General features: G+C 43.0%; 1 protein-coding gene across 3 annotated transcripts; it reads left to right on the top strand.

The window, feature by feature from the left end:
* Positions 1 to 196: 196 nt before the first annotated feature.
* anapc5 (anaphase promoting complex subunit 5) lies at positions 197 to 23,642 on the top strand. 3 transcript variants are annotated; one of them, XR_005635880.1, is made up of 18 exons: positions 197 to 550; positions 634 to 713; positions 1,802 to 1,911; positions 4,846 to 5,056; positions 8,345 to 8,411; positions 8,509 to 8,610; positions 10,002 to 10,192; positions 11,916 to 11,997; positions 12,661 to 12,753; positions 13,411 to 13,592; positions 14,125 to 14,260; positions 15,963 to 16,037; positions 18,201 to 18,322; positions 18,786 to 18,893; positions 20,092 to 20,239; positions 21,941 to 22,103; positions 22,229 to 23,320; positions 23,456 to 23,642. XR_005635880.1 is itself a non-coding variant. In XM_039771881.1 (17 exons), the coding sequence occupies exons 1-17, from the start codon at positions 350 to 352 to the stop codon at positions 22,438 to 22,440; spliced, it is 2,283 nt and encodes a 760-aa protein (XP_039627815.1). In that variant the 5' UTR covers positions 197 to 349; the 3' UTR covers positions 22,441 to 23,642. The 3 variants fall into 3 exon arrangements, 1 of the variants encoding a protein (XP_039627815.1); XR_005635879.1 differs by having other exon boundaries at positions 22,229 to 23,324; XM_039771881.1 differs by having other exon boundaries at positions 22,229 to 23,642.
* The last annotated feature ends 46 nt before the right edge of the window (positions 23,643 to 23,688 follow it).

Here is a 23,688-nt window from a genome sequence, read left to right as displayed (position 1 = left end):
TTGTGCTAATTAACATATTTAGCACGTGTTTGTTTACACTCATTAGTAGACTATATATAAACAGTTTAACTTGTTTACCCTATCTTTTTTCAGACATATAATAAACACCTTGAGCCGGCGGGTGGGCGAGTTCGTTTTTCTAATCAATCACCCAGCCAATCGCTAAACGATGAGGCGTCACTCGGTTATCAGGTCTGACGCGCGCAGAGCATTTCGGGAAGGCGGCTTGCTTATTTGTACGAAGGCGAAGAGAAGTTGCAGTCGTGTCTATTATCGGTCGCGCCGAGTTTGTTTGACAGTTTGATCGGCTGGTAACCGCATGTAGTCGCCGCACATCTTGTTTGGCATCATGGCAAGTGTGCACGACAGTTTGTACTTCAATCCAATGATGACTAACGGCGTTGTGCATGCCAATGTGTTCGGCATCAAGGACTGGGTGACGCCGTATAAGATCGCCGTGTTGGTGCTCCTTGATGAGATGACGGTGTCCAAGTGCATATCGCTCCTGGAGAAAAGGCGTCTCAACAAGCTCATCTTGCCCTTGCTGCAGGTAGTCCTCCGGCGCCCTCCTCGCTCTGTCTCTCCCACCCACGGAGCTCGAGAGTAATGACGAGGTTTTGTTTTTGGTTTTAGGGTCCGGATATGACACTCGTTCAGCTGCTGAAAACGGTCGAAGACTGCTGTCCTCAGCTGGCGTACGCCGTCCATCTCCGGTAAGGCCCGAACGACTGGACTGAGTGGGCAGGCTGCCCTCTGTTTTAGGGTACCGGGCAGAAAACACGAAGGGTCTCTGGCGCCCTCTTTATTTTTTTGAATGCAGTTCTCTATTCCTCCGTTTTTCGTTTATGCAGGTGCACTTTGACAAAGGTGTTCTCTGACTTAATGTCACCGAGTCCTGGCGTGTTGCCCTCACCCATTTCTCCTATTGATGTAGGAGCTTTGTCTCCACCATGTGCAAGTCCGTGTCCGGATTATTGTGACTTCTCTTTCTCCCGTTAGACAAGTTCATAATTAGCATCTTACAGGGTCGTAACTGTCCCAGCGCCATTACCTTTTGGGTGTGTTAATCGACATGCAGGGTGTTTCGGCGGACTGTATGGCTGAGAACCTCTAATGCTGACGTGATTTGAACCAGAGGTAAAGGGCTTTATTCGGGAGAGCGCAAAGTTCAGAGTGCAAACATGAAAAAGAGAAAATTTAACATTCAGGGAATTTTAAGAAGAAGAAACGAAGTTCAAGTCCACTTACTGAAACAACACCCAGTCCTGTCAGTGACTGGTCAGAAGACCCTCCATATGAATACATGGGGGCACCCACACTGATGTGTACGCCACTCTTGATCCACAAGATTTGTTTTTCCTCCTTTGGGGACACATTTACTAGCCAAAAAAAAAGGTCTCTGGCGTATCAGTTTAGCTGTAATATTTGTGGTCACCAGGGGTTCTTTGTGTGTGATGGAAGGCTTTTAATTTGTTTGTATGCAGCCATTGGCAGGTGTTAACAAATGTTTACCATCAGTGGAACAAGCAGTTTCTGTATCTTGAGTGTGGTGGAGTGGTTAAGGGATTGAACTTCAAACCCTGAGGTTGAGCGTTCAAATCCCACTACTGACACCAATTTGTGACCCTGAACAAGTCACTTGAGCTGCCTGTGCTCCAACTGGAGCACCAAAAGAAATGGAACCACCTTAGATAAATGCCTCCGCGAAATAAGCAAATGTAAATGAGTCTTTACACATGCGGTAGAAAAGCATATGTTTAGAAGAGCCGCAATCAAAAATTTTGTGTATCGTTCTTTCCAGACTGCACCTCATGGCCGATGGAGAGCTGAAGGACATGGAGTCATTTTTTGATGTTTTGCCCAGTCCGTTTAATGAGACAGAGTCTGAAGCGCACAAGTCTAGCGTAGTAGGTAAGCAGATGACTTTCTGTTGAACTAACATGTAGGATTTGTGGAGTGAGTGTGTATGGGAGGGTGCACTTAGAAAATGGACGGATGAGTTAATGAGGATCAGATTAACAGTGCAATGTTTAATGTAGTATGTGCAATTTATATTCTCATAGTCCATGTATTGAAGTTGCCTTTTGATGCTAAAGTTTTTCATTAACCAATAAAGTTACATGTGGCATAGAAAATTTCCGGAAGCCTCACTACAGTGCAGAAACGGGAACCAGGACAAGTATCACTGTACTACATTACATCCCATCATAATAATAAAAATTACTACCTCCTTAAAGAAAACAAATTCTAAATTATGTTAATGAAAATGACTGAATTCATGTATTATAGATGTATAAAATGCTAATATCTTGTCACTTGATTACAAATGAGACTGCGGTCTTATCTGTAAGCTTATGACCTGATATGTTATGGACGTTTACCAAAAAAAAATGCAAACACAGTCCCAAAATGAAATGCAAATTCAATGTGTGTTCTCTTGTTAATCTGTAGTTTTAGTTTCTTGTGCTGGTTTTGTAAATCTCATGCCTGTTTCTGAATGTTAAGGTTTATGTTCAGGTGTGTTCGCGCAGTGCATGTAAGGTCGGTTTTATTCTAGGCTCAGCTGGGCCTTCTTTGGAGTGTTGGCAGTCATTTGTGCCCGGGGGCTTCCTTCGTCCCTCTGTGTTGATGGCGTAGGCAGAGTAATTGGTGCCTTGCTCAAGTCTTCACTGCTGAAATGGCTCCCTTGTTGCCTGCGTGTCCTCACGTGTGTACACTCCTGGCCTTGTCCTGTTAAGCTCGAGTGTTTGCAGATGACTGTGTCAGCTTTCTATCTTTTCGGCACACACGAGGGCCCCTTTTTCAATCTTGCTTGGGTACAAATGATTCTTTCACTTAACGTTTTTCTAATAAAGTGCAATACCTGGAAGCTCAAGGAGGACCACTGGCCGTTGAACATTTGCTTTCTCAGACCAACTCTGGTGTCTCTGGATGTTTACCTGTGACCGTTGTGTATAAAGTTCATCACATGAGTTGTTACTGTGTGCAGAAAACGAATCCCACCAGGACCTCTGCATGCTGTGTGTGTGTTCTCTGACACTTTTTTCCCCCCATGTGGTGTTTTTGGTTGCTGCTTTACCTTGCACTCTGTTTGCTCACTCCTCACCAGTATTTTAAGAATTTGGATATCTCAAAAGTGACGTCTTTAACCAGCGTCATTTTGGGTTTTTGTTAAAACATCAAGTGCAAGAACTCCTCAAGCAACGGCACGCATCAAAGAAGAGCTTTAAATGGGATGGTGTGTGCACAACTAGCCCCATCACCTGTCAGAGATGAGTAACCAAACACATTTCAGCACATTTGCAATCTTAATGTCGTATGTGAACTTTCAGCGCCTTCACTTGGTATCCTTATGTGTGAAGTGGCACCCCTTATGTAGCTGTCTTTCTTGTTTCCTGTCTGCTTTTTATACTTGCAGCTTTTTCTTTTTACTGTCCTTCCTGTGTCTTATACTCGTACCTCATCTGGTAATCACCTCATCAAGCCAAACCGACCAGTCGGGTAGCACCGAGCGACTATATATATATATATATATATATATATATATATATATATATATATATATATATATATATAGTTGGGGAAGATTAATTTTTTGTTTTTCCTCCTTCCTTCTCTTTGAATCCTTCAGATTTCCAAGAGCTCTTGTAGCATTAGGGTGTTGTGCTGTGTTATCTGTTATGAATGTAGTGAGAAGTCAAGCAGAATGACACCTTTTATTGGCTAACTAGAAAGATTACAATATGCAAGCTTTTGAGGCAACTCGGGGGCGGCGGCCCCTTCCTCAGACAAGATGTCCTAATTCATCTTGCACAGTATTTGCATACAAAAGAAATGCTAGATTTTGTTTAAAAATGATTATTTTCTACAAATGTAGACTAGAAAGCACAGTGTTAAACACTTTGTTAAAATGTAAGGCTGAGGTTTATAATGTTAAACTTTTTCTTTTCAAACCCGTTTTGTTTGCTCGTCTATTGGGTGTCTGTAGGTGTTACAGTATGATGATGATCTGGTGTTTACTGACATTTTGTTACACAACTCCTTTTTTGTTTTAAAGTGAGGGGTGCTGTCCTATGTGAGAAGCCATTCTGCCTCCCAGCTCCAGCCCTCTGCCTGCTTGGCGCCACACTGGCCCCTGCACATGACCCTTAGACCATCCATTTGCATTTTGACTTGAGTTTGATACAATAGTACATTAAGAAAAAAAGGGGGGTGAATTTTTCATATTCCATTAGACAAAACAGACAGTTTTATCAATTTTCATAAATTCTATTTATACGTGGCATTTTGTTTGTTTTAGTTTTTTTTTTTGTTTGTTTGTTTGTTTGTGCCTTCAGCTTTCTAGTTGGTAAACTTATTTCCTTATAAGATTCTTGCCATTTCCACAGACGCCATTAATCTTATTACTAATACCCGTCGCCAGAGTGGCTCCAGTTCTGGAGTGAAGACCTCCCCCTGCGTTTGCAGCGTCTCTGACATGCATTTGAGCAGCATGTCCTGTTGGTGAACAGATTGAGTGGTTTGGATAGAAATTCACCTTCGGTTAAGTATGCAGGGTGAGTGTGGCTGTGTGTGCACTGTGCCTCGGTCTCTGGTACGAGGGCCCCCTGAAATGGACGCACACACCACAAGCCAACGTCCCTGGGCTAGCTGAGACTGCTGAATGAAACCAAACTGGTAAGGTGCAGCCAGCGTAGACCGAAGTGTGAATTATTCTTTGAATTCCATATTTTTAAAAGCCTCCTTTCTTTAACCCATATACTGAGTAAAGTACTGCAGGTGGTCTTGAATTGGTTTCATCATTTTTCAGAGTTTGTAAATAACGGGCTTAACAAATACTTGCAGGCTTGTTCATGAGGCACATGGTGCTGGCCTACAATAAGCTGTCCTTCAGTCAAGTCTACAAGTTATACAAAGCACTCCAGCAGTACTACAAGAGTTACGAAAGGAAAGCCCCTCTTGTTAGCGATGCCACGACTGATGCAGACATGGAGCAGCTCGCCCCAGATGGTCTCGGAAGGAAGGTAGAAAAGCAAGATTTGGACCTGCCGCCCAGGTACTCCATTTTAGTGTCTTTATCTGTATGGTATGCTATTGGCCAGACTTGGCTAAAGGGCCCCTACAGAGGGAGCGCTGTAAGGGGTCTATGTGACGTGCTGTGGATGTGTGTGTGTTCAGTAATACCAGCTGGAGGCCATAGCTGTTTTCCCGTGCACCGTTCATTCCAGGACCATTCTGGGGCGGATGTTTCCGCACACCTCATGGGTGAAGCTCTGTGGCTGGCTTATGGTGGTGCTCATTAATGAAAGTTGGATTTTGTCACACAGCGCTGTATGTAGTGAAATGTTTAGTTCCTACGCTCCACAACTGTGCTTTAAAGAAGAATATAAAAGGATAACAAACACTATAAATATCAAAGAAATGGCATCTGCAATCAACTGCTATTACTTTTATTGTTTAGTGTAAAAAGAAATCATCAGCTATTCTACAATGGTTGCTCAGTTTGTTCTCCGAATCCATTTCTTGCTTAAGTTGCTTTTTCACTTCTGGGTAATGGGCAGCCAGTGCTTGTCTTGGCATCACTGGGCACAACATGAGCACCCACCATGGATGGGGTGCTGGTACATTTTACTGTGCACACCCACACTCACTCGCCAGACGTGCCAGCTCACACATGCGCACACACACACACACACGCCTGTAGTTGTTAAATATGTCTGATGGTAACGGAACTCCTTGGCTAAAATGGAGAGGAGGTTCATTCTTTATCTCAGAATGAGTCCGAGTTCCAAGCTGGTAAACCTCCGTACTTCCTATATGACAACACATAGTCCTATGAAAAACTTTGGGAACCCCTCAATTCTTTGGATTCTTGTTTATCATTGGCTGACCTTTCAAAGTAGTGTAGTAGTAGTTTATTTATATAGCGCCCTTCACAGACAAAAGGTCACAGAGCGCTGAACAGCAAATACAGAATAAATACAAACAGTTGAACAAAAACATTAAAAAAAATAAATAAATAAATAAACAAACTGGAACTATTCAGCACTGATTAAAAGCTGGCTTAAAAATAAATGGTTTTTAGTTTTTTGTTTTTTTTTTTTCAAAAGAATCAACAGACTCGACTCCATGCAGACCACAAGGCAGGCTATTCCATAGTCTTGGTGCCATAGACTGAAAGGCACGAGCCCCACGGGTTTTTAGCTGAGTGCGTGGGACGAGAAGACTCTGTTGCCCAGATCTTAGTCTGGCAAGCTGTATGGCATTGGAGCAGGCTGGTTAGGTACTCAGGAGCTTGTCCATGTAAAGCTCTGAAAGTAAGTACCAAAACTTTAAAGTGAATTCTGTAAAACACTGGGAGCCAGTGCAGTGTGTGCAAAATGGGGGTGATATGATCATTCCGGCTAGTGCGAGTTAGTAGCCTGGCAGCTGCATTTTGAACTAACTGGAGGCGTGAGAGAGAGGACTTGCTCAAACCTGTAAAGTAGCAACTTCCTTTTAATATACGACATGCCTTATGGAGACAGTAGTATTTCAGCAGTGACGTTAAGTTTATTGGATTAACATAAAATATGCAATATGCAACATAAAATTAGACAGGTGCATACATTTGGGCACCCCAACAGAGATGACATCAATACTTAGTTGAGCCTCCTTTTGCTCCTTTGAGCTTCTAGACGCTGTCCTCCTATAGCCTTTGAGTGTCTGGATTCTGGATGGAGGTATTTTTGACCCCATTCTTCCATACAAAACCTCTCCAGTTCAGTTTGATGGCCTTCGAGCAAGGACAGCCTGCTTCAAATCTTCCCATATATTTCCGATGATATTAAAAGTCAGGGGACCGTGACTGTGACTATGTTCTTCGCCTGCCATCCAAAGCACTTTTAGTTATGACCAAATAACTCAATTTTTGTCTTCAGTCCAAAGCACTTTGTTCCAAAATGAGTCTGGCTCGTCTAGATGAGCATTTGCATACAACAAGCGACTCTGTTTGTGGCAAGGTGTACAGATAAACCATCTGCAGCAAGATGTTCTTGCAGGTCTTTGGAGGTGATTTGTGGGTTGTCTGTAACCATTCTCGCAATCCTGTGCATATGCCGCTCCTGTATTTTACTTGGCCTGCTGGATTTAACAGCAACTGTGCCTGTGGCCTTCCTTTTCCTGATTACATTCCTTACAGTTGAAACTGACAGTTTAAACCTCTGAGAGAGCTTTTGTAGCCTTCCCCTGAACCATGAGACTCAACAGTCTTTGTTTTCAGATCTTTTGAGAGTTGCTTTGAGGATCCCATGCTGTCTGTCACTCTTCAGAGGAGAGTCAAACGGAAGGAAGCACAACTTGCAATTGACCACCTTAAATACCTTTTACCACTCATGACTGGACACTCCTGTCTATGAAGTTCAAGACTTAACAAGCTCATCCAACCAATTTGGTGTTACAAGTAATCAGGATTGAGCAGTGACATGCATTCAAATCAGCAAAATTACAAGGGGATCCCCATTTTTGCACAGCCAGTTTTTCAGTTCATACAACTAAATACTGCATCACTAAAAATCTTTGTTCGGAAAACACCCCAGTACTTAAATGTTCCTAAGAAATGAAAGACATACCACGTGTTTTTGTTGAACGTGGAGTAAATTATGAGGGCTGAGAGGGGTTCCCGAAAAGTTTCATATGACTGTACATACCTACCCGGGCCTCCACCAGGAGGACATTGAGTCACACACACCAAACGTGTAGATACCCTGCTAGTAGTCTGGAGTTATTGTGACCAACGGTATCCACAACAAAAATCTCTCGACTCGTGACGTTAATGAGCAGACTTCCCAAAAGTGTAAAGGAAGATGACGCACGGCTGATCCTAATGCTGTGTACTCGGCGTGGGTCTGCCAGAGTCTCGTGCTTTGTCCACAGGTGCACTCAGTTTATGTGTTGATGATTTTGAGTTGCCAGATCAGCGTTTATTACTGTGTTTTCCGTCACCATCATGGGACTGTATCCTGGTTTGTGTGCTTTGGACTCGCTCGCTCCTCGCCAGATTGGGACGTGCGACTTTGAAAAGCATTCTGTTGAGCTAACTGTTCCTGATCAGAGTAAATCAGTTTGATTTTGACACCTCGGCTTATTGCTAAATCATCTCTTTTAAGTGCATTCTCATTATTGATCTAATTTTCCTGCGAGTTTTTTTGATTTTGCACATCCCCAGAACATTCACAGCAATTCTGAAGCTTGGCAGCCCTTGAGTGTTTAGCCTTTGTAATTTCTGAATGCCCTGACGGTTTATTTACGTATTCCCACTTACTGTTTGAAGTGTACGTTTAACTTGTGCGTTTTGTTGCTTTAGTGAAGACGACGTCGCCAGTACTGAGCCGCTGTCCCAGAAGCAGGCCGAGTATTTTCTGGCCCAGCAGGTAATTTTCTTTTTTTTAATCTGACTGGTGGTTTCATTTTTTGCTGTTTTTTGTGGTGATTTAAAATTTTTAAGGCATTGTCCTTATTTTTGTCCAGGCTTATTTTTTGAAAAATGATGAAAACAAAGCTCTGAAACCTGCAGGTCTACAGAAGGAGCTGAACAACATGCTGAAGTTCAATCCGGACTTTGCAGAAGCGGTAAGTGGAAATCGGAAAGGGGCAAAAGAAAAGAATTGCATGTTGAGCTCTCTGTAGATTTGTAAACCTGGCCACCCAAATCTGAGATTTAGTTCGGTGCCACTGTGGTTTGTAGTGCTGGCCAAGAAAAGAAAACGCCTCTTCACGCAAAATGGAAGAAAAAAGGTTTAATATAAAAGCGGCTTGTGAAGCAGGATATGGTTCTGTGTTTAAAACACCAAGGAGTAATCTGCTATTACAGCTTTGTCATCAGAGGCGGGGGGCCTTACTTGATTTGTCTGTTCATCCCCACCTAAAAGGACACTTGTGAGGATTGCTGTGTCACAGTTTACTGCCACCAGTGGCTGGCATCCATCACAGAATGGGGTCTTGTTTTAATTCACCTAAAAGGTGGTGCCACCTTGTCCTGAGTGTTGTAGTCATTGCTGGTTCAGTGTGAGGAGGCTGGCACCAACTCTGTGGTGGTCCTGCACCAAGGCTGGGAACTGGATTAAACAGATGTGAGAATGCCAAGTTACTTCATGACTGTTGCTGTGAGGTGGTCCACACGGTGTTACTGGTCTTTGACACACCCAGCTAGTTAGCAAACCTCGGGTGTTTTTCAGTGAAATGTGGAACTGCTTAACTATAAAGTACAAAGTGTGCACTTAATAAAATGGACCTCCGTGGCACTGCTTGAGTATGTGTATGCCCAGCAGGCACTCTGGGGCGATCATAGACACATGCGTGTTGCCTTGGATGAGTTCATTTAAGAATTGCATACGTAATAATTGTGTGGAACATCTGCCTCTTGAAGGTCCTGCAGGCCGCTTAGGAGTTTGTGTAGTTAAGATAGATACGGTAATTTAATAATTGAATTGGGAGAGAAACCGGAGTTGGCAGATTCAGGAGTGGGCACAGCCTAACCTCCTTCATCTGAGCATTTAATTTGTAGCACTGGAAGTGAGGCCGCGTTTACTCGAGTGTGCCAAGTTTCGTTTCACTCCACTTCAAATCCTTGCCCACTGTAGAGATGACACACAAAACCATCTATAAGTGTTTACCAAAAAAATAGATAAGCTTGACCTATTAAAACACATGGGGTGTTCATTTTGAGTTGCTGAAGTCTAAATAAAAACACTGCCAGAGCAGATTTTGAAGAATTGCCCATGCTGGGCATCGCTGCTTAATTCAAAGACCAGAGGGGAGAGCGTTTGTGAATGCCCACTACAAGGGCGTCTTTGGTTAAAATGGAACATGTAGTGCCCGCTCAATCATCTTCATCATCATTTTGTTACTAGTGGTGAATTACAGGCAGCATGAAGTGGCATAAATAAGTGACTGTGACGCATGTCTGAAGTGGCAGAAGTACATTTATGTGTGAGGTTTGTTTGTTTGCTTGATTTTCCCAGCATTACTTGAGCTACCTGAACAGCATGAGAGTCCAAGATGTCTTTGTGTCGACCCACAGCCTCCTGCACTATTTCGACCGGCTGATTTTGAGTGGCAGTGATAGCAAAAGCAATGGAGACGAGGGTTATGGCCGGAGCTTGAGATACGCTGCTCTGAACCTTGCTGCGCTGCATTGCCGGTTTGGACACTAGTAAGTGGAGCTACACGTGTGTCTCTTTAATGTTCAAATCATTAGACTGTATATGTATACGATGAGATGTTTTGCCTTCTCCACATGGACTTTTTAGAGGCAAGTGTACAATCGGCTGCTCTATTGCCATATGCCATTTTTTAATACAGTAAATCCTGCAAGTCCAATACACGCGTGATTGCTACCACAATATGCCTTTTAATAACCGCTCATCTACAACATCAAAACCACCCACCTAATATTGTGTAGGCCACCAGAACAGCTCTGACCCATCGAGGCCTAGACTCCACAGGACTTCTGAATGTCATTCAAGAAGTCGTGAAAGTTGCAAGGTGGGGCCTTCATGGATTGAACTTGTTTTTCCAGCACATTCCACAGATGCTAGATTGGACTGAGATCTGGGAAATTTGGAGGCCAAGTTCTCCGTGAACTCTTTGTCCTGTTCCTCAGACCATTCCTGAACAATATTTGCAGTGTGGCTGGGCACATTATCCTGCTGAAAGGTGCCACCACCATCACTGCATACAGTTGCCAATGAAGGCATGTATGGGGTTTGCAGCCATCTTCAGGTGGGTGGCACATGTCAGCTGAACATTGCCCAGAGTATCGCACTGCCTCCACCGACTTATCCTCTTCCCACAGTGCATCCTGCTGCCATCTCTTCCCCAGGTAAACTGCGCACAGGCACCTGGCCATCCGCAAGATTTAGAAGAAAACATTACTTGCCAGATCAGACCACCTTCTTCTACTTCTTTTACTCCATGGTTCCGTTCTGTAGCTTACTTGCTTGGAGTGGTGGGCCAAGAACAATTGGGGGCACTGCGGTCTGCGGCTACGCAGCTCCAAATGCAGCAAGCTGTGACTTTTTTCTTTCATGGTCAGCATAAAGGTTTTAATCTATTTGTGCAACAGCAACTCGTGTAGGATTGGACCCGACTGGTTACGCTTCACTCGCCTTGGGTGGCCATGAACCTTTGCTGCTTCACCGGTTGTCCTTCCTTGGACCACTTTTGGTAGCTATTAACCACAGCACTGGAAACGGCCCACAAGACACGTCGTCTTAGACCTGCTCTGACCCAGTGGCCTAGCCATTACAATGTGTCTGTCCCTTGTCAGAGTCACTCGGAGCCTTGCGTGTGCCCTCAAGAGCTGACTGTGAACTTGACATCTTCCCCATATGCCCCCCACCCAACAGGCGCCATTGAAACGATACCATCAATGCTACAGACTTCACCTAGCAGTGGTTTGAATGTTGTGTCAGTGGGGGGGCCTAATGGTGTCCGAGTATGTGAGGACAGAATTTGGGGTTTTTGCATATTTTAGGTACCTCTTGGCTTTTACAGTGTAGGGCCAGACTGTAATTTAAACTTTGAACTGTTATTATCATTATCTTTAGGACCCTATTGATTTTGAGGGAAATTGGTTCATGGGAGTATTTAGTTTAAGATTATTCCCACAAGGTGGTGCTAACTGTTCTTTTTGAAAAAATGTTTCATATGTACGTTGTGGAAAACTAAAAGGTGTACAGTTTTTGTGCAAAGCTGGTTTTGGCATTTGTTTTTCTAGCCTGCTGGTAAGGTTGTCATCTGATAGGCTGCATGAACATCAAAATGTGTGGCTTTACTTTGTTTTTCCTTCCTGCGTCCGATTTCTTCTTTTTGTTAGTTGCTTCAGAGTTCCATGTCTTTTCAGTTTTGCTTCAACTTGTCATGACTCAATTCAGCCAACAGGCGGAGCTGGCGCTGCAGGAAGCAATCCGCATTGCTCAGGAGTCGAGCGATCACGTCTGCTTACAGCACTGCCTGGTAAGAGCAAAGAGCTACTGGTCAACTGTGGGCTTCCATATCATCTTCTGCTGCTTGTGCTGCCTTTTGTGTTTATTTCTAGAAATACTCCACATGCTGCCAGCCTCGGAGCTCCTGAGGTGCAGCAGCAGTTGTCCGATTACACAGTTTTAAGAACAAGTCTGTGAGCCCTTTATTATGACCCCGATTTCTGCATTAAGTAGTCCGAATTGGGTGGTCCGATTTGCGTTTGTCAACTAAGCCCCTACAATGGCTTAATAGAAACCGCAAACCTTTTTGATGATGCCTCTACCCCGAGTCTGTATGTGAGCAGTCGCTGACCAGTGCAGTCCCCCATAGCCTGGTGATGGGCTCCTGTGCGTAGTACAGTATTATTAGGACTACGTGAGGCAGAAATCCCACTCCTTCCAAAGAGCTCTCAAACATTCTGCTTGTGTCTACATCTTGTTTCGGTGCCCTGCATCTCATTATTTATTTATTTTTTTTTTCTATGCTCCAGGTTACTTAATCACACTAGGCTCAAGTTTTAGTTACAGAGTCATTTTATTTGTGTTTTCTTCTCTGTGTAACACATTGGCAGACATGTTTTATTAGAATGCAGTGACTCCTGTTTGCCCTCAGATAGGACGTGCATTGATGGCTTTGGTTTTTTTCTCTCTGCAGAGTTGGCTTTACTTGTTGCAACAGATGAAAGGCTCCGACAGCACCGTCCTTACAGAGCACTCAGTTAAAATGGCTGTTCACTTTTCCTTACCGGTATGTTGATTTTCTTTGCTCCTTGTAAATGTTGGCCAATTGGGATTTAAGGTTTACACCCATTCTGCCTCCTCCTCAGCAACTGTACAAGAAATTGTGCAGGAGCTCCAAAAAGTGATTTAGCTTTCCTCCGTCACGTGCAGTGGCCTGTTGGTGACCAAAAGGACTACATTTTAGTCCACAGATGTCACAAATGTGGAGCGTTCAACTAGGTGTGTGTTGTACTTTCTTCCTCTTAATTTTGGTGTTTTTACAAGCTGCAGAAAGTAGGCCTTGGCCAAGATGAAGCCTAATGTGGACGTTGATTTGACCTTACGCTTACGAGCAGCATGTTGCTTTTATGACTTTAAAGAATGGCGGGTCCGCTTGGATTGTCAGTTTTGCTTTGCTTACAACACAGCTGTGCAACAAAAAAAAAAAAACAAATTCTTACATGGAGTGCCATCAGAACACAGAGATATCTGTCACGTTTCTTATTGACGTTGGATAATTCAAAAAGGTGTTTGATTTCAGAAGAGCACTCTGTGTCTCAATGCAGAATGGCGTGATAAACAGAGCAGCCCCCGAAATCTTCAATGCGGTTTGTCTCATTTCTTTTATTTTTATTCATTTTATATATTTTTTTTTTTTTTCCCTCTCCCAACCTACATCTGCCAGTATTTAGCATCACTTGGAATACAATCGCTGGTTCAACAAAGTGCTATAAGAGGAAAAAATGCAAAAAAGTTAATTAACGCATTGAAGGACACTGATATACTACACTGGAAACACAGCATGTCGGAGCTTATTGATATCAGCATTGCCCAGAAGACCGCGATCTGGAGAATGTACGGCAAAAGGTAAGAGCCAGGGGTTGGCACAGTGTGCCCGATTCTCCTCTTGGCTTTGAGCCTGGCCATGGCGTCCTCCGTGACCTGAGCTGCAGCTCTCGTTTGTGCTTTTCATGGTCTAATCTTTGACTTGCTGCCTTTTGAGGAGTGACGTTGTCCTCGAATATGTAAGTCTGTTCTTACTGAGCAGCGTGATTTATGTTTAAAGCAGGTGCAGTCAGTAGGACTAATTTTAGTGTTTGGGCGAGTAAAATAAATCCAATCAAATTTTACATTTAAAACCACATTATAAATGTTTCTGGAAAAAATACCAAAGTGATTTCCAGTTTCAATGTGCAAAGTTGCATCAGGTCCTTGAACAAATGTAATATATTTAATATATGGAAGACTTGGCAGCATGTAGTTGTCTGTACTCTGAAGTGAGCTGCCAATGTACAGAAGGGCAGACACTGTGTGTGGGGTTTTTTTTTTGGTTTTTTTTTTTTATAATTTCTTTCTGTCCGCCTCTCTCAGTATCCAACTACTACTTCTTCGTTTTCAGCACAATGGCTTTGCAGCAAGCCCAAATGCTCATGAACATGAACAGCCTGGAATCTGTGAACCTGGGCGTGCAGCAGAACAACACTGAGGCCTTCACTGTTACCCTGTGCCACCTGGCAGAGCTCCACGCCGAGCAGGTAATCTTGTACTTTTACTTCTAGAAGTCGTGTGCCAGGAGTGGTCAAACATTTTGTCTCGGACTAGTTTATAGACCTCCTACATAAAATCAGACAATTTTATTTTTCCATATAATGTCTGTTATTACCATTACACTTGATGGAAGGTTCATGAAGCGCTTCTCCACAGCTCCGGTGATAAAATGTGTGTTCTCGCTCCTGCACCCACCAGGCTGTGGCGAATGACTGTTAGTGACATGGGGCAAAGTCTCTACGGGTGGGTGAATCCTCTCCTTGAATCTGCCATTTCACAAGGCCGTCTTTACAGCTTGTGCGTTGTTGTGAAATGCAGCGGAGTTTTGATACCTCAACATCACGGCAAAGCGGTGTTCAGGGGTGTTGAAGGCACGTAACCCCTACGGAGTACACCGCTGACTGAAGCCCTGCACCTGACCTTGATGGTGGCAGCTTTGGTTTTGCAGATTCACTTTATGTTTCTGTTTTTTTGATTGTAGTTTGGACTCCAGGTCACAGTGACACTACCATTATGTAGCAGCTTCTCCGTCACTCCCAGCATCAATTCATTACCACAGGATATTTCTTGGAAGACACAATATGGTGACACTTCATTCCAAGAGTAAAGCTTGTGGGCTCCCATCCTGCACAGACGCACTCTTCTGAACTGAACACAATCGTGACGGTGGCTGCTGTCTCGAGTCCATACGTGTCATTCTTTGATTCTTCATTGCAGTTCCCTCATCGATTGTCAAACGCTGACCAGACCTCAAGTCCCCTTTGCAAGACCTCCTGTCTTATGCAGCTGCTCTGATTTGTGTGGCACATTAACTGGGGTTTGGGTTGCTGGTGCGTTCTAACATGGCGGGAATGAATCGCTGGTGGTGTAAATTTGTGGTAGCAGGACAACGCTGGTTTTGTAGCTTTTTGTGTTGTGTAATTCTTTTTAAAAACATCCACTTTAACAAAATGGGCTACAAAGTGTTCCTGTTTTATGTTTGGACACAACTGTAATTTGCTCTCCCCTAATAAGTCGCCTCCACTGGTCTGCTGTTTAAAATTGAAATCTCACAGAATATTCTGGAACAACTGGTACTTGAACAGTCGCATTGCATTCACCAGCTTGACACGAGTTTTAAAGTTTGTGTGTGTGTGTGTGTGTGTGTGTGTGTGTGTGTGCGTGTTTAATAGTTAGGTTTGACGGTTTACTTGGGTCACCTACCGAGGGGCATCTTCAGGCTCGAATTGAAAGTTTTAAATGTTTGTCTTAATTCAAACCCCGCCCCCCCTTTTAATGAAGAGGCCATCTGTCTGAATGCAGGGTGCTGCTCCTTGTAACACAATACTTCAAGATTATATTTACAACTTTGATACCTTCAGGCCCATGGCATTTACTGGGCAGGTCTTGTACCTCTTATCATTTTTACTGCATAGTTTTAGATTTGTGGTATGTGCAGATATTGGCAAAGACAAACAAGGTTGGCTTATCAGCCCATTAGCTGATTGAAAAACCTGAGACAAGTTTCATGGAAAACAAAATGACTGTCAAAGAATTTAATAAAGTCCAGACTTCAACTGAGGACATAAGTCATTCTGTCAGTGAGAAGACTTGGTGCAACTGTTGAAATGTACTTAAAATATGAAAATCTAAAGCTGTCGGAGTACAGCCTGCTGTAGTAATAACCTGTTTTCTATCTGACTTCTGCAGGGACAGTTTCAAGCTGCTTCTGAAATATTAAAACATTTAAAAGAGAGATTTCCTTCTAATTCTCAGAATGCAAAGGTAAGGCGGTTTTCTTGTGATATTGGAGCAGTGCCGTTATTGGAGGGCTCCATGTTGTGTGGCCTGACCACTTGATTCATTTGTAGGATTTACATTACATCCATCCATTACCCAACCCGCTATATCCTAACACATGGCCATGGGTGTCTGCTAGAGCCAATCCCAGCCAACACAGGGCGCAAGGCAGGAAACAAACCCCCGGCAGGGTGCCAGCCCACCGCAGATTTGCATTGCAGTATGTAATAAACAGAGTGCAACACCTTTTTTTTTTTTTTTTTTCCCCTGTTTATATATCTATCTCTCTAGATATCTATATCGATAGATATATCAGTACTATGTCAGTGTCTGTGCGTTTTTTAGTTTGGTAAACACTCCTGTCTTATCATAAATACACATTGTACACATTTGGGAGTGTGACGGTGCAGAGCCCAAACTGCCAGTGCCTTGGCGTCGCCTTTTCAATCCAAGCCTCTGTATCTGTAAGGCAGAAGTGCAAACAACTGTGGGACATTGTGGTGTTTTTTGAAAACACAACCCCACTTTATCTTGACTTTCTGAGCTGTGCTCTCCACTAACTATCACCTTTCTTCCTTTACTGATGACAATGGGACAACAATCTAATTCTGCCGAGCGCTTTCAGCACTTATGCCACGATGGTGCAGCGGGTCCTGATGTTGTCTCATAGATTGAGTTGTTTGGGTCCAAATCCCTGGCTGAAGTTTGCATATTGTATTTTGTAACGTTTCCTATTGCTGTTTCGGTTTTACTCCCACATTCTCAAACGTGTGCCAGTTGGGTTAACTGGGAACTCCAAACTGGCCGTAGTATGAGTTTGCCCTGCCACAGACTGGCTTCCCATCCAGCGTGTTTGCTGCCTTGTGTCCTGTGAACGTGAACTGGATTAAGCAGGTTGCATATTGATAGCCTGTTTATGTTTTTATTATTACCATATACAGGTATATGCAGATCAAGTACCCTTTACAATTCATACTCTTCCCATAAGCTGGCATAACTATTACAGAAATTGGTTAAGTAAATGTAATGGTTTTTCAAATCCTTTGGGTTAAAAATAAAAGCAGCTTTAATAGCAGTGAAAAGTAATTCCTTGCTTAATTACTGCAGAATTGTCTTTTATATTTTTTGTAGGTACTTGCCTGATTTTCATAAACTAAACCAGTTTTACTTTAAATCAGAAGTGATCCTCTGGACCTTTTTAACTTTTTTTTTTTTTTTTTTGGAGAATTTGTTCAAAAGTGAAACAAAACACTATTTGTAGCAGTAGTGTAGCCTGCGTGGAATGCCAGTCCATCCTCTAGCACTGTGCACCCCCTGTAATGAGATGTGACCTGTGAGTGGGCTCTGGAGGATTTCAGTGTGTGGGCAGTAGCTAAATCTCCACTGTGTCCGGTAAGGATGCCCAGAGTACAGGACAGTTTGGAGAAGAACTCTTCAGGACGGGGATGCGGACATTCATTCAAGTACTCAAATGAAAGTTCAGAAGCCAGTGCTCCCTGAAAGTCGCGTGACGCTGCATTTGTTCCTTGAAGGAAGCGTCTGAAGATGGCGTTTAGAGATATCTTCTCACTACGTATTCCTTTACGCCAACCAGCAACTACTGTGGGCTTAATGGGCACACAAAACCGATAAAGGAGTTTGTATGCAAAGTAACATGCAGTTGGCAGTGCAAAACCCTGCACCATTGGCCAGTCAGCTACCAGTTTGAAGGACCATTTCCAGATGCACAGCATGACAGATCAGGAGCAGTAAGATTTTTGTCAACAAGATGTGTTTCGTACCCGACTATGCACCTGGCTGGCCCTTTTCATCCCAAACTGACTTTATATTTTTCTGTAAGCACATGTTCTGTACTGAACCTCAAAAATTACTGTCCTTGCCTTGGCAGAAAATTCTCTGGAAAGCCCAAGTGTACTAAGCTCCTTTTAGATTAACCAATGAGAACAAAACTCCTTCAAACATAAAGGGACTCAAATGCCAGCATTTTTTCAAATTTTAGCTATTTAGGGTAGCAACTAAACAAAGCGGCATCCTCCTTTGTAATAAAGGCAGCATCAGCGTTCTCTTCGGCTAGGATGCTATTACAACACAATATGAAGATTGTTTTATACTAAAGTCCAATTTTATTATTTTTTTTTCCTTGCCCAGTTATGGATGATTTGTGAACAGAAGATCCAGTTTGACAGAGCTTTAAACGATGGGAAGTACCATATGGCAGAATCACTGGTGTCCGTGATATCGGCCCTCTGCAAGACTGAAGGCTTATACAGGTAATACATCCCAAGATGCTGAAAGCCAACTTGAACCTATCCATATAAATGGTGCTTCAGTCTTTTGCTGTACGTTTTACTTAAAAGAGCATTTTTGTACTTTGAGCAGACTCCCCTTTATGTGAAGGAGTTCCATTTATTCATTTTTTTGGCTGTCCTTTAGCCTCTTTGCAACATTGGTTTATTCTAGCAGTTCTATTAATTGAGCCTACAGCGTCTCTCTCTGCCAGTGAGCTGTTCCCAGGTTTATTCAGCCCCCACTCTGCGTCTGACGTGATACACAAACATCCTCAAGGCACCTTGACATGATGCTGCTTTTCTCTGCTTCTAGTTTTGTGCCATTAAGTGGGTGAGACTGCAGTGGCAGTTGTCACCAGCTGTGTGGTGTGCATGACAGCTTGCTGTTCAAATCATACAAAATTTAATTTTTCATGTGGTGTTTTTTTTTATTCCTTTTCCCCAGAAAAGCACTGGTATTAAAAGCCCAAAATCAAACCTCTGAAGCTTATCGGGTTCTGCAGGGACTACTGATCTATTGTGAAAAGACAAAGTGTACAGAAATGACAATTCGGTAAGTTTATACAGTAATCCCTCCTTGATCACGGGGGTTGCGTTCCAGAACCCCCCACGATAGGCAAAAATCCACGAAGTAGAAACCATATGTTTGTATGGTTATTTTTATGTATTTTAAGCCCTTAGAAACTCTCCCACACTGTTTATAAATATTCTCCGTACAGTTACACAGTAAACCCTTGTTTATTGCAGTTAATCCGTTCCAGACTCTACCATGATAAATGAATTTCCATGAAGTAGGATTCTTTATTTATAAATCTAATATTTTCACAGAGCACAGAAAACCTGTTTACGACCTTCTAAATAAGTGTATTAATGTTAGATCTGAAATAACGCCCTTTAGTCAAAAGTTTAAACTGTGCTCAATTACATGACAGTTCTTTGAAGAGGAAGATCTGTTTGCATTCTTTTAATTGTGAGAAAGAAGTGCCGTCAGGAGCAGAGAATGTCCGAGAGAGAAAAGCAAACAATCAGATTAATAGGGCTGTTGGGCTTAAGTATTGGAAGCACAGCGATAAAGCGCCGCAAGGATTGGAGCAATGTAAATGTAGTCTTTCAGCATTTTTTAGAGGAGCATCCATATCCTCTGTGCAAACAGCCCCTCTGCTCATACCCCCTCTGTCAGGAGGAGAGAGAGACAGAGAAAAGCAAACAATCAAAAATCAATACGTGCTGTTAGAGCTTTTAAGTGTGCAAAGCACCGTGTGGGAAGCATATCTTGTATCATTGAGGAGTTAATACGTAATACTTCCTCTGATTGGGTAGCTTCTCAGCCATCTGCCAATAGCGTCCCTTGTATGAAATCAACTGGGCAAACCAACTGAGGAAGCATGTACCAGAAATTAAGACCCATTGTCCCCAGAAATCCATGAACCAGCGAAAAATCCATGATATATATTTAGATATGCTTCCATTTAAAATCCGCGATGGAGTGAAGCCACAAAAGTCTAGGCGCGATATAATGAGGAATCGCTGTATATCTGTTTAAAGGCAGTAGAGAGCTTGTTTTATTTGGAATATCCATTTTTGTGGTATTCAGTAACAAAAATTGCTAAATGTCCTCTGGTTCACTCATTGTGAATAAAATGGCAAAAAGCGAAACATCAAAGGTGCTTGTCCGTGAAAAGAGCAGTCGGGCAGGCGAGTGGGCCGATCTGATTTGCTGCTTGGCTGACGTTTTGTCTTCTCCTTTCCAGAGTAATGCTGGCCATTGCAGAGCTCTACTGGCGTTCATCTTCTCATGGGATTGTCCTGCCGCTGTTACTGCAGACGTTAGCTTTGTCTCGAGAGCACCATCTTCAGAAACTTGCATCAGAGACGGTTTTGCACTTGGCTTTTTCACAGGTGGGTGCCTCCTAGAAATAGGCGCTGGAAGGATACAAATACACAATGGCTGATGACCACTTCATATACAACATTACTTAAAGTACTCTGTATTTAGTGGAGTTGTGAAGGCTGAAAAGCAGTTCTATTAAATTCAAAATCGGAGCATTTCTGTATAATTTGGGTTTACTTGTGTTCAAATACCATGTCAATGAGCTCCTTTTAAGGTTGTTGTAAACCCCTGCTGACTGACAGTGTTGATTTTAAAATTATCATCATCATGCCAGCTTAATCCATTTGAGGGTAGCAGAGGTCTAAGCCTATCACAGGACAGGGTACCAGCTCGTCATTTGACCAGGGGAATTTCACCTTGGCACAAACATCCAAACAAAGGAGTTGTTGTCATAGTTCAAATTGTGATCCTGGTTCCCTAGCATAAGAAGTAAAAACAAAAATGGATTAGTGTGATGGAGCCCTTTGAGTCTTTTTGCCTAACTTCGGTCAACATTCCTCCTACAGACTGACTCCATAGCCAGTACAAGCCGTACCCCAGCACTCCTGGGTCTGCCTGCACGGCTAGTGGTTAATGATCGGCGGGATACTGTAAAGGAGTGTGGCGTAGTTTGAGAGTTTACCAATAGAAACAAATCGTACAAGAATGCTGCTGTGCCAAGGGACTCGTGTACTGTGATTTGTTTGAATCACTGAAGTCCAGAGCGGCCATGCAGCTTGTTCGTTCACTCTCTGCAATTGATCAAGTAGCATGTTCTGTTTCAGCCAGCTTAATTGAAAAAGTGAAATTCTTGAACAGGCTTGTCGTATATTTAGTCATTTTATAATGCTAAAATAACTCTTTCCTCATTGGTCCTAGAAATTATAGAAAGTGTAGACAAACTTAAGTTAAACTATTAAGTTTAACTAGGAGAAGAAGCTGCACTAGATGGAAGTTTCCAGTCTGACAGCACTGAACTTCCTGTGCACCCCAGCACGTGCTGTTTTTAGCAAAAACCCACAACTTGCTTTTTTTCATCCTGTGTCAAAGACTTGTCCATGTTTGATACTGCCAGGGGGCCACCAACTCGACCAGCCCCAAGTCTCCTGTGCTGTAGCTGGTAAGGCACATGGCTTTGCCGCTCCTTGGTGTGACAGGTGTGGTGCACAGCAGCAATACAATACACCAAGAGGGACCACTTTTCTAAATGTGTCCTAATTGAGGAGAACGTCACTAGCAGAGTCACAGACTGGATGGAGACATGAACATGAGAAGAGGGACATTTTTATTTTCACAAAGCAACCATTTGCAAATAGATTAAATTGGTAGTAAACAGCACAAAACTACAGGACATGTTTAAATTATTTTAACTGTAAAAATGTTAGGTTACCTTGTGACTCTTGAAGGCCCACTCTGCTCCCAAACCCTGGACCTTTCTCTTGTGCTACTGCGGTTTTGGTGACTTTGGTGCCCAAACTCCGTCTGAAGTTGATTTCGATTGACTGGCGGTTGGTTGCCAGTAAAGGATTCTGAAAAATATCAAAGGGTCTTATTTCATCATTGTTTTGTGCAATCCAAAATAAACATAAGCCTGATGTTTACTTCCTTCTACATGAGCTCACTTTTTCTTGGCTGAGTTTGTCACTGACCATCTGGGCAATGCACATTGGCCCATGGGAGTGCTTTTTCTTTTTTAGTCTTGATGTGCCATCTCCAAATTTCTGTTCTAGCTGATGCTCGGTATTCCTGAACAAGCGCTAAACATTCTGCACATGGCAATCGAACCCATCTTGGCACATGGTGCTGTCATGGATAAAGGCCGTGCCCTGCTGCTGGTGGCCAAGTGTCAAGTTGTTACTTCAGCTTCAGTACCTGCAGACCAGAGACATCAGGGTAAGTAGGGCAAAAAAGGCTGTTGGCTTATGTGGCATTCAAATATTGAAATATGTTCCAGATGGAGAGGAAGCTGTAAGTTTTTCAGGCACCGACTGAGCTCATTTTTTCTTTTTTTTTTGTAGCACTTGTGGTGGCAATTCAAAACCTGGAAGAAGCCAGGAGTTACTTTGATAAAGTTGACTGCCGAGATCGAGTCCGAGACATATTTTATCTGCAGGCCCGCTTGTATCATTCCCTGGGAAAAACTTTGGAGAGAAACAAGTGTGCCATGTTGTTCCGCCAGCTGAATGAAGAGCTGCCATCACACGGAGTGCCTCTCCTCACACGCCTATGAGAAGTTGTGTGTGTTCTATCAACCCTGTTCTGGACTCATTGCTGCAGGGTCAGACAGTGGCTTGTGCAAAATAAAACATTTTGATACTTGAGAACAGAATAAACATTTATATTGCACAAAGCTATTTAAAATACTTGTCTATCTTGGTAACTGAACAAAAAAATTCACTTCTAAAGAATGGACTTTACAGCAATTATGACGTGGTTGCCACTAGGTGGTGCCATGTTCAAGTGTTAATGCTACAATTGCTGGTTTCTCCGATTTTGGCTTAATGCCCTTGTGATAAGTAGGAAGGACAGATCCGTGATTACCATTTTAAACCTGGAGGGTCTTGAGAGTTTGTTTCTCCAGAGGTGGATAGTCTCAGTCCTGAAGCCATTTTTGCTCCGTTTTTGAAAGAATATTAACTTTGGTTGGTTTTTCATCCTCCAAATTGATTACCACAGATTTGTACTGTGAGCAGATGGCGATGTGAACAATGGGTACTAATAACTGGTCACTCGTTACTAGCCATGTCCTTCAGATATGACAAGTCAGTGAGATCTCATGTTATTTTCTCCACTAGCAAGCAGGCACTAAGCCTTTGTTTCTACTATAGTTTTGCCAAAGGATCAGATGTTGAGCTTGATAGGTGAAGGTCATCGTTGGGCCTGCACTCTCGATCTTGATGTCTTTGTGTGCTCTTTTCAAATGCTCTAAACATTAGGTTTGTTCTTTGTGATACCCGAAAAACAAGTAACTGCTGTATGGGAGCCCAGATGCAGTGCAAGTCTATATTGACCGTGTTTAATGCAACTTGAACTTGTGGATGATAATGGGAGACTGCTTCAAGCAAGAGCACAGACGAGCACCACTGCATTCTCTTCTTCCTATTCATTTGGTGGGTAAGTTCTGCAAATGTCACCATTGTTTAGTTTTTAAAGGGGGGGGGGGTGAACAGCTTATTTTGTGTCCTGGGGCTTGTGGGAAAGACCACACGAGTGAAGTTTGAGGAAATCCTTTGTCCATTACACAGCCTTGTACACCAGGAGACTGTCCAAGGACTCTCCCAGCAGAAATTGCGCAGCTGGACACCCCAAGTATGCAGCCAGCCTGTCTATGTAAAATGGTGGGAGGAGTGGACTCTGAGCAACTTGTGACCAGGGACACAAACATGAGAGGAAATCTGTGCTTGTAAGAAAATTAAACAGTTGGCCAAGAAAGTTTTTTTTTTTTTTTTTAAAGCTTTAATTGGGTTACTGACACTGG

This window comes from Polypterus senegalus, chromosome 12 (genome assembly GCF_016835505.1).
Source record: "Polypterus senegalus isolate Bchr_013 chromosome 12, ASM1683550v1, whole genome shotgun sequence".
Lineage (NCBI taxonomy): Eukaryota > Metazoa > Chordata > Cladistia > Polypteriformes > Polypteridae > Polypterus > Polypterus senegalus.
This window is presented reverse-complemented; position numbering and strand designations above follow the sequence as displayed.